At 36.7% G+C, this 10,830-nt stretch overlaps 1 protein-coding gene across 1 annotated transcript; it reads left to right on the top strand.

Annotated features, from left to right (window-relative positions):
• The first annotated feature begins 341 nt into the window (after nucleotides 1–341).
• On the top strand, nucleotides 342–10,797 carry grpr (gastrin-releasing peptide receptor). Its single transcript, XM_058791595.1, has 3 exons — nucleotides 342–840; nucleotides 7,195–7,546; nucleotides 8,467–10,797. Exons 1-3 carry the CDS (start codon nucleotides 440–442, stop codon nucleotides 8,848–8,850), a joined length of 1,137 nt encoding a protein of 378 aa, XP_058647578.1. The 5' UTR covers nucleotides 342–439; the 3' UTR covers nucleotides 8,851–10,797.
• The last annotated feature ends 33 nt before the right edge of the window (nucleotides 10,798–10,830 follow it).

Here is a 10,830-nt window from a genome sequence, read left to right as displayed (position 1 = left end):
CATCTTTAAAGAGCTATACATCAAACATTAATGTCTGTACCATCATAGTGATGCTGTCTAGATAGGCAGCTTAGTAAGTTTACAAAGAGCCTTTATGGCTAACTATAGGCCTAATGTAGTTTTCTAGAGAGTAGCCTATAAAGTAACTGCACAATAGGTTATTTCATTAATGCATTTTAGCTAACTGACACATTTAACAGTTGTTAATCGTTCAATGCATCTTTCAATTAACATTTTTTTTTTTTTTTTGACCCTCTGCACTTGAGAGCGCAGGCGCATCAATTTGGCATATAGGAGCCAAACCTCACATGGACTCTCCATTTGCGCACAGGATGCGCTGGAGAGGAATATCACCGGAACAAACCGTAGGCTATTCATTGCAATATTCGTGTATACTGGACACTTGACATTAAAAATGAACACGAGCTGATCCGATAACATGTCTGACGTAATATTAACACCGACTGACGAAGTAAAGTTTCTGGGCGACACTCCGGAGCGCAACAACATCAGCGCCGCTCCGGAGCATCCGCACTTGCAATCAGGCATCATTATCGCCACCGTTTACGCGCTCCTCATTACTGCTGGACTGCTTGGTAATGTGACGCTCATTAGGACGTTTTGCATCGTGAAATCCATGCGCAATGTCCCCAATCTGTTCATGTCGAGTCTCGCTCTGGGAGACGTGCTGCTGCTGGTCACCTGCGCGCCCGTGGATGCCAGCAAGTTTCTAGCGGATGAGTGGATTTTCGGGCGGACGGGCTGTAAACTCATCCCGTTCATCCAGCTGACGTCGGTCGGAGTCTCGGTGTTCACGCTCACAGCGCTGGCAGCAGACAGGTAGCAACATATAGCTATAGCCTATTCTTGATTTACCTCAGCGTGGTTTAGAGAGCAAAAACTTCAATTGTTTGGCAACATTTTACAAGGCTGCTGTTTCTGTTTAAACCCATTATTCACAGTAACATAAACAGCTTTTTTCTCCCCACATTCTTCATATCATGATTAGTTCAGCAAAAGTAGGAAATCGTGTAAAACGGGACATTACGTTTCATGATTGATTGCCTTTTAAATATCAGGAAGCAACTGAAATATGAAAGTCATTAATTACCTCATCAGAGTCATATGTTATCGAGCTTGAGAATGGGAATGCTCTTCTACAAAAGTACAAATAAGCTACAAAAAAGGATTGATTAAAATGGAGAATCATATTGAATTATTTGCAAGGGTCTGTTTTAAATAGCCTGGGTTTGTTTAGTCATTATTAGCTAGTATAGTGTGACTAACAGGCAGGGGTGGGACTGAACTGGTAGACCTTGATTAAGTAGGTTACAGGGCTGATAGACCAGTAACAAATTATGTGATATTCCTTCATTACCACATATGATGATATGACATGATTTTTCAGTAGGAATGGTAACACTTAAGGTATACCAATAACAACACAAATAAGGTTCCGTTTATTAACATTTATATGAACTAACAATGATAAAAAATACTTCTAACGCATTTATGAATCGTAGTTAATGTTAATTTCAACACTTACCAACTCATTATTAACATCAAAAGTTATATCTGTTAATATTATTTAATGGATTACCCTACCATGAACTAACAATGAATAGTATTTTTATTATAATGTGATTGATAAATACTGTGACAAATGTATTGCTCATTGTAGTTAAAGTTAACTGAAGCATCAACTAAGAAATAAATTCAATGCAACATGTAAACTATAAAGTCACTGTCCCACTTCTGCTGATGATCTGTCCCACTTGTCAAAACAATTCAGGAGAAAAGCAGTGCCTGTGTTCATATACATCTGTCATTATCACATATATATGTGTATATATACATACAGTGGGTACGGAAATTATTCAGACCCCCTTAAATTTTTCACTCTTTGTTATATTGCAGCCATTTGCTAAAATCATTTAAGTTCATTTTTTTTCCTCATTAATGTACAAACAGCACCCCATATTGACAGAAAAACACAGAATTGTTGACATTTTTGCAGATTTATTAAAAAAGAAAAACTGAAATATCACATGGTCCTAAGTATTCAGACCCTTTGCTGTGACACTCATATATTTAACTCAGGTGCTGTCCATTTCTTCTGATCATCCTTGAGATGGTTCTACACCTTCATTTAAGTCCAGCTGTGTTCGATTATACTGATTGGACTTGATTAGGAAAGCCACACACCTGTCTAGCTCACAGTGCATGACAGAGCAAATGAGAATCATGAGGTCAAAGGAACTGCCTGAAGAGCTCAGAGACAGAATTGTGGCAAGGCACAGATCTGGCCAAGGTTACAAAAAAATTTCTGCTGCACTTAAGGTTCCTAAGAGCACAGTGGCCTCCATAATCCTTAAATGGAAGACGTATGTGTTGAGAAAACCAGGCACTGCTCATCACCTGTCCAATACAGCCCCAACAGTGAAGCATGGTGGTGGCAGCATCCTGCTGTGGGGGTGTTTTTCAGCTGCAGGGACAGGACGACTGGTTGCAATCGAGGGAAAGATGAATGCGGCCAAGTACAGGGATATCCTGGACGAAAACCTTCTCCAGAGTGCTCAGGACCTCAGACTGGGCCGAAGGTTTAACTTCCAACAAGACAATGACCCTAAGCACACAGCTAAAATAACGAAGGAGTGGCTTCACAACAACTCCGTGACTGTTCTTGAATGGCCCAGCCAGAGCCCTGACTTAAACCCAATTGAGCATCTCTGGAGAGACCTAAAAATGGCTGTCCACCAACGTTTACCATCCAACCTGACAGAACTGGAGAGGATCTGCAAGGAGGAATGGCAGAGGATCCCCAAATCCAGGTGTGAAAAACTTGTTGCATCTTTCCCAAAAGACTCATGGCTGTATTAGATCAAAAGGGTGCTTCTACTAAATACTGAGCAAAGGGTCTGAATACTTAGGACCATGTGATATTTCAGTTTCTCTTTTTAATAAATCTGCAAAATGTCAACAATCCTGTGTTTTTCTGTCAATATGGGGTGCTGTGTGTACATTAATGAGGAAAAAAAATTAACTTAAATGATTTTAGCAAATGGCTGCAATATAACAAAGTGAAAAATTTAAGGGGGTCTGAATACTTTCCGTACCCATATACATATATATATATATATATATATATATGTATATATTTTTTTAATTTTTTTAATGTAATTTTATATTTAAGAGGTTTTAGCAACACACACACACACACACACACACACACACACACACACACACACACACACAAACTCTCAAAATCTGAGAACCTACCAAAATCTGATTCACAATATAAAAGAGAAGGCAACCTGACTTTAGTGGTTCAGATCAGAACACATTCTATTCAGTTCTGTTCTACTCTATATTTATATCCCATTCACACAAGACTCCAATTGTGTGCCTTCATGGTCTGTCTTTTCTCCTGGGGAAGTGTGTGACTTGGTGTGTGTGTGATCGTAGCAGATGAGTGGAAATGAAAAATAACATGCCTAATGATGGTGGAAAAGGAACTGCTTTCTCTGCCTGTTAGTGTTGATGCTAGAGCACTCAAGAGTAACACGTGGACCTCGAGAGCAATGGATCAACTGAGGGTCACTTAGCTGTCCGATTAAACGAGAAACAGTGGTGATGTTCTGTGGTGATATCATGATTAGTGTTGTTATGAAATCAAAAGTCAATCAAAATTCAGATTAATTATTGTTCATTTAGACTTTATAAAATGATTCGAAAAAGGAAATACGGTTTCTCAGAATTTCATGAGGAGTCACTGACTGAGGGGTTTGTTAGGCACTGTTCTTTTTAAAGCTGCTTTATTGGGAAATGCACTATACAAATGCATTTTAATGAAATGAAATTCCACTTAGCCTGCACTTTTGTCTTTATCTGATGTAAAGAAAATGAAAGAAAAAAAAAAGCCTAAATAGTTCAAATAGAGAGACTATTCCATGACCTATGTGGGAGTCTAATTAGCACTGGAGGCTTGATTTCATATGGAGGTGAACAGCCATGAACAGATGGTAGATGGCACTCATATGTGGGAGGATCTTTTCCTGTGGTCTGCATTCAGGGCTTTAGAATAGATAGGCTGGTGACACTTTTGGTAACTTAAAAAAAAAAAAAAAAAAAAATATATATATATATATATATATATATATATATATATATATATATATATGACTAGTCAGTCCTTCTAGTGGTCTGATATTTTCTGATAAACTTTTTCAGCGGTCTTGGTTCTGGAAATATTTTTCTATTCATTTTTCCCATAGGGATTTTTGATTTTTTAAGTGTTCCTTAAAGCATTATACGCCATGAACCAAACCAACTACAAGCAGGGGCGAATCTACCGGGGTGGCACGGGGTGGCAAGTGCCACCCTAAGAAAAAGCTGTGCCACCCCACCTGCCACCCCAGAATTATCACAGAATAAAATATAAATGTAAGCAGTGTTTCATGTGCTACTTTTCAGCCTCGGCGATGACCGCGCGCGATGGTTGCACGCAGCGCGCCCAGTGTAGTCGGCTTCATTAACAAATGACTCTTAAGAACCGGTTCTTTTTGAGTCAAAAATACAAAGCGCAGCCCATTTGTTCGTGAATCAGATACGGCTTCTCGGTTTATTCAGAAGTCCTCTGAGAAATCTAATCCCGTCCGGATGTGTTCTGAGATTCATCCCGTAATTGTTTGGTGATCCGATTCTCCGACCGCTCGCTCCACTTTCATCATGGATATAGAGGCCTTTCTGCCATATCGGACGAAACAATAACATGAGCCGATCACGAAAACTAATAGCAGAGTTAGGTAAGAATCTTGTATTGCAGTTTTCTCTATTGTTAATTTAATATAACTGATTTTAGTTGGCCCATTTTCCCAAACCATTAATTCAGTTCTCAAAACAAAGACACATTTCTCAAAAAGTTTAACAATGAGATTAGGCAGCAAAACTGATGACACCAATCAGAATCTCTGCATCCTAACAACGGAGAGACCTGACCGAATAATATACATGGGTTTTATACTTACACATTCAATATAATTACAGTACAGTAGCCTACCAGTACATGATGGAAATTTCACTCTTCTATATGTACAGTAAACTCAACTGTTGTACACCTTCAAACGTGTGACTGTCAACTTTTATCTGTAACCATCTTTTATGTGTACTGCATGTTTGCAGAACTGAGAAATGACTGCCTAGAGATATAGTCTTGTGTCAGGAGACCAGGAAACTGCTATAGTACTGTACACTGTAATGAAATTTGACCAAATGTGCAGAGGATGCTGAATTTACTTTATTTTATTTTATTTTATTTTGTACTGTACTGTATTGTGGTGCATACCAAGTTCATATACAATTCTTTGGTATTTTAACTTTTCTAGTGTTTTTCATCTACTGCAAGATTACTTTCCAGTAGTAAAATGAAAATTATCCGTTCCCAAAAGTTAATTGCTGAATTATTATTATTATTATTATTATCTGTAATTTAATTTATGTTGTATACTGTAATAGACATGATTGAGCTGCAAAAATAATTGAATCCTAATAAGAGCTTTTTGTTAAGTGTTATTGATCTCATGAGTGTTCACTGGGCAGGAAAGTCATCTGTGTATTTGAATTGTTTGTAAGCATTTAAGAATAGGTTACCTGTAATAACTAGATTGAAAAGTTTGAAAGACAATTTTATGCTGGCTTGTCTTAAAGTCTTGTTTAAGAAACATAAATAGTTTGGTCAGTTAGATGTTCTAGATGTTTGCTAAAGTGTTGCTAGTTGGTTGCTAGGATATTCTGTATGGTTGCTAGGCTTTTGCTATGCAGCTGCTGGGGTGTTGCTAGACTATTGATAGTGTTCTGGGTGATTACAGACATTCCCACCTCTGGTAATAACAGAATGTCTTCTTTAATTATACAAGCTCAGAAACATTTATAACCTGTTGAAGTTTTTCATATTGTGTATTGACTTGGTGCCATGATGGATATTGAAATGTTGTTATTTATTTTTCATTTTAAACAGTATAGATGATTACTTAATGGTAATGCAATATTTGTGAACATAACTGTGCACGTCAGACAATAAATCCCCAAAATCTTTGCATGCTTTGGTGTTGCCACCCCTCATAGACCCCATGCCACCCCTTTGCCACCCTAAATATTATTTTCTAGATCCGCCCCTGACTACAAGCTATAAGGTGTCACAACACTGCAAACTTTAATTTGAAGCAAGAAGTATTTGAAAATTGAACAAAAAGTCCAAGGTACAAGACCTTGAATCTCATGAAGCACTGCAAATGATAATGAAATAAAAGTGACAGAGAAATGAGCAACTACTAAAGATTATGATTAAATGTGTAGAAACAATATATTTTACATCAATTGCAAAATATGCATATATTTGCAAATATGTAAACTTTTCATAGGAGTGGGTGGTCACTAAAAAGCTCTTTTTGGGGTGATTTGCTTGTTTCAGTTCTCTGATTCATTTGAAGAATTATGGGTAGTGTAGTTTTTCACCAAGATTAAATCATGTGAAATGTGATATAATCTATTAGCAACCTCATAAATCAGAGTAGGTCTGTCATTTAACAATTTAAGCTACTGTGAAAAAATTAAAATAAAAATTCCCCATGGAGAATATAAATGGGATGTTTACTTACTGAATACGACTTTTGCGTTTTAGTTCCTAATATTCTTTATCACCCATAGGAATGCTGTATCTTTGACTGCTTAGAAACTATTATGAATCACACTGTATTATTTCATACAAATGCAGCTAGTACCATTTTGCAATTTAGTTAGCAATTGCAGCGCAAATGACCTTTGAGTAGTACTGTAATGTTACAGTCGTCATCTTGTTTCTAGGCCCATTTTTTTGTGAATTATAATTAACTTTTTTTCACAGCAATATAATATAATATCATGATTCATTTTGAGAAAAATGAACCATGTGATGGTGATGCTACTAGGCGGTTGGGAACATTAGGACTGAACAGCAGTCCATAGAGATAAAAATGCGGTTAACAGACCTCAGTTGCATGAGAGTCCCCTTTATTTATCCTGCCATATTCCATGATTTAATTAGTCATGTCTGTTCAACCAAATAGTCATCATTTTCTTTTTATGTGTGTTCGTTCTTAAGGTTAGATTCTTAATTAAAATGGCTCCTTCTGTTCCCTGTCTTTTTCTGTCTCTTAGATACAAGGCCATTGTCAAGCCAATGGATATCCAGGCGTCTAAAGCCTCGCTAAAGGTCTGCCTTAGGGCTGCATCAATCTGGCTGCTGTCCATGATCCTGGCCATTCCTGAGGTGGTGTTCTCCGATCTACACACCTTCAACATCCCAGAAACCAATGAGACTTTTAAAGCATGTGCCCCATACCCTCACGCTGGAGACCTGCACCCCAAAATCCATTCCATGGCCTCCTTCCTTATTCTATACATCATTCCTCTCTTCATTATTTCTGTGTACTACATCTTTATTGCCAGGAGTCTGATGCAGAGTGCGATTAACATGCCTGTGGAGGGAAATGCACACATTCGGAGGCAGGTGAGTTTAAAGATGAAGTAGTGCTTTTGTTGAAGTTAGAATGATTTTTAACATTCCAACTTCAAGAGATGCGTTTATGACAAGCGCAATGTAATTTAAAAAATATTGATTTGTTTGAATTTTGAATTTAGGCTTTTCTGTGTTAATCTAGAAATTCAATAATTTAATTAAATGTGTTCCTGGACCACTAAACTAGTCTTAAGTTGCTGGGGTATATTTGTAGCAATAGCCAAAAATACATTGTATGGGTCAAAATTATTATTTTTTTATGCCAAAAATAATGAGGATATTAAGTAAAGATCAGGTTCCATGAAGATATTTTGTAAATTTTCTTCAAAAAAAATTGACAGTTAAGACTGGTTTTGTCGTCCAGGGTCACAAATGGAATTTTTTTCTAAGTCAAAGAATGAGTTTTTCCAAACACATGTTTTTTATATATAGAACTTGCATCTGCAATGCTAAAGCGAACCTCTCTGTTTATCCCAATTGTTCTTGAATGGTGATTTGGGAGCCATTTTTGAAAGGTGTTTACAATGCAAGATGAGACCGGAAACATCTGCCCTGTTGTTCAATTGTTATATGAATAATACAGTCTGTATTTGAAAGGTACCATACATGTATGTAAGGAAACATATGTACTAAACATATAGGACCATTTGGTTTCACAGGTACCTGTATCATACATTTCTTATGCTTTTTAAAGCATTTAAAAATATGTGGATAACAGAGATAAAATCACACCCTTGGTTGAGCTTGTGTTGCTTTGTCAGGCTGGTCAGAAAGTAGAATAGAATAGCATAGAATAGCATTTTTTAAAAGCATTTTTAATTGAAAAATTGCACACTGAAACTTCAAAATAATATCATTAGATGATCTGTGATTTTTGACTTTTCTGCACATGTGATATTTGTAAACCATAGATTGAGTCACGGATGCGGCTTGCCAAGACAGTGCTGGTGTTTGTGGGTCTCTTTGCCATCTGCTGGCTCCCAAACCATGTGATTTACCTCTACCGGTCCTACCATTATACAGAAGTGGACACCTCAATGGCCCATTTCATCTCCAGCGTGTGCGCACGTATCCTTGCCTTCACCAACTCTTGTGTGAATCCCTTTGCTCTGTACCTGCTCAGCAAATCCTTTAGAAAGCAATTCAACAAACAGCTTTGCTGCTGCTGCCCGTCCATCTTGATGCATTCACAAAGCACTAGGCGTAACAATACACGACTGAGTTCAATTAAAAGCACCCAGAACCATTCTGTGGCCAGCTTCAGCCTTGTCAATGGCAACGTTGTCTGCCATTAGAGCTAAACATCAACTACTTCTACAGTTACTTTATAGAAATAGTTCACCCATAAATGAAAATGTATGCAGTGTTTAAAATTTTACATTTGCAGCAGCATACAGGTTTGTTGACCGAATTTCCATTTTTGGGGGGAACTGTTCCTTTGAAAATAATTGAAAAAAAAGTGGTTGTAGAAACCACATAAAATTAGGAAGGTTTTGTGCCTGCTGGTTATTATTGGTTATTGCTTATCTGAAAGCACAAATGAAAAACCGGGAGACTTTCAGTTATCTGTATCTGAATTCTAACTCAGCTGCAATCAGTGGTGGCGTTCCCCTATGGTTTTTTGAAACGCTGCCACTGGTTGCAATCAATGTTGGTAATTAATGCTGTTAATTAACTGTTAGTTAATGCAAATTTTTAAAGATAAATGTCTATGCTTGCCTGGAATAAATTTGCTTAAACTGAGTGGCACATGGGGCCTGCAGGAATTCATCTGAGGGTACGCACAGAGAGGATTTTTTTTTTTTTTTCGGTTGCAAAACCTAAACTAAACGTTCAAACCTGGAACAAGGACTCCATGGTAAAAGAGACACTGCATCTCAACAGGACCTTTCTGGTAAAATAAAGTAAAATACAAAAAATATATATTACATTCTAATTTTAAAAATTCAAAAACTCTCACGGACTTATACAAGACTTACGAGACTCTTCAGCGCAACAGTAGACCTGATCAGAACAAAGGTGTCTCTAGACATGTTTTATACATTTTAAAACATGAAAATAGCAAAAAAAAGTAATGAAATGGTCAAAGATATCCATCTAATGTATGTTTAAATAAGAAAACAACTGAAAAACATGTGAACAAGGTGATTATCACAAGTATTTTACATTTTAGTGAATTGCTGGCTAATTTGTTTGAATTTGCATGATCTTAATCGGATTTTCTCATGATCTATTGATATTGAGTTCATGCTGTTTGTTCCCTATGTTCTTAGGTATCTTGATACTATGTTTTACTTACTGTGAATCCGCTATGAATTATTTGCAAACCCGTTTGGCCATTTCACTGAAAAGAAAGTACAGACCACCGTGTAACATTTCAATGTAAAGGAATGAACAAAGATTATTTTTTTTTTTTTGCAGTATTTGGATAGATATTTTTCATGGTGTCTTGCAGTTCTAAGTCCAATAAGTAGCTGAATTTGTCCACACACTGAAAAATTCAATCAGACCAAAGAAAGGTCTACCAAAAATATCGTTTTTATTTTTCATATGCAAAAGTGAAAAAGTGACAAAAGTGCAAAGTGTATTAAAGACAGACCAGGGAGCAGTTCTAATAAATTTATAGAGGTAACCAGGACTGTGATTATTCTGAATATTTGGATGTTTTTCATGGAGATTTTTGCTGTTAAGTTTACAGAGGTTGATTCAGAAAAAGCACTTCTTTCATTGCTTTTAAATGTGAACAAAAATAGCATCCTTGTCTGCTTTACATGATAAAAGTAAAAAGTAAAGAAAAAGATCATTGGCTAATGTTCTTCTGTATTATTTCATCAGTATTGTGTACAAGGTGAAACCTGGTAAGAAATGGGCTGGATTTGCTGAAGGACACATGCTTTTGTGATGCCTTTAGGGGGATAACTCTTTGTATTTCCAAGAAATAGAAATTCTTTTCTGCATTGCTGTTTTGTGGTTCAGTCCTTCATGTTGCTTTTTTATTGTATTTGCCCAAGAGCATAGTAGCAAACTGATGGAGCTTTTCATTTTGTACATGTCGTAGACTGCTGCTCTTTTATCTAAAAAGGATGGTATAAGATGAAAAGAAAACTTTTTGACCTGTAATGAAGTTAATGTGCAATCATGTTGTTGTTGTTGTGGGCTTGTGATCTTGTTTCACATGAAGAAACTCAAGTGTATTTGACTTTGTGAATAAAGTGGTGCATTTACTCGCTAAAATAGCTGCACATTACATGGGATTGTCCATTTTTGAAAGTTGG

The sequence above is a fragment of the Onychostoma macrolepis genome, chromosome 11 (assembly GCF_012432095.1).
Source record: "Onychostoma macrolepis isolate SWU-2019 chromosome 11, ASM1243209v1, whole genome shotgun sequence".
NCBI lineage: Eukaryota > Metazoa > Chordata > Actinopteri > Cypriniformes > Cyprinidae > Onychostoma > Onychostoma macrolepis.
Note: the sequence above shows the minus strand (reverse complement) of the source record. Positions and strands in the feature narration are given on the sequence as shown.

Bases quoted from the DNA above. Each gene is read 5' to 3' on its own strand.
- grpr (XM_058791595.1), top strand. From the start codon at position 440: ATGTCTGACGTAATATTAACACCGACTGACGAAGTAAAGTTTCTGGGC. The intron at 841-7,194 runs GTAGCAACATAT...TCTGTCTCTTAG, and splicing joins ACAGCGCTGGCAGCAGACAG to ATACAAGGCCATTGTCAAGC. The intron at 7,547-8,466 runs GTGAGTTTAAAG...TGTAAACCATAG, and splicing joins ATGCACACATTCGGAGGCAG to ATTGAGTCACGGATGCGGCT.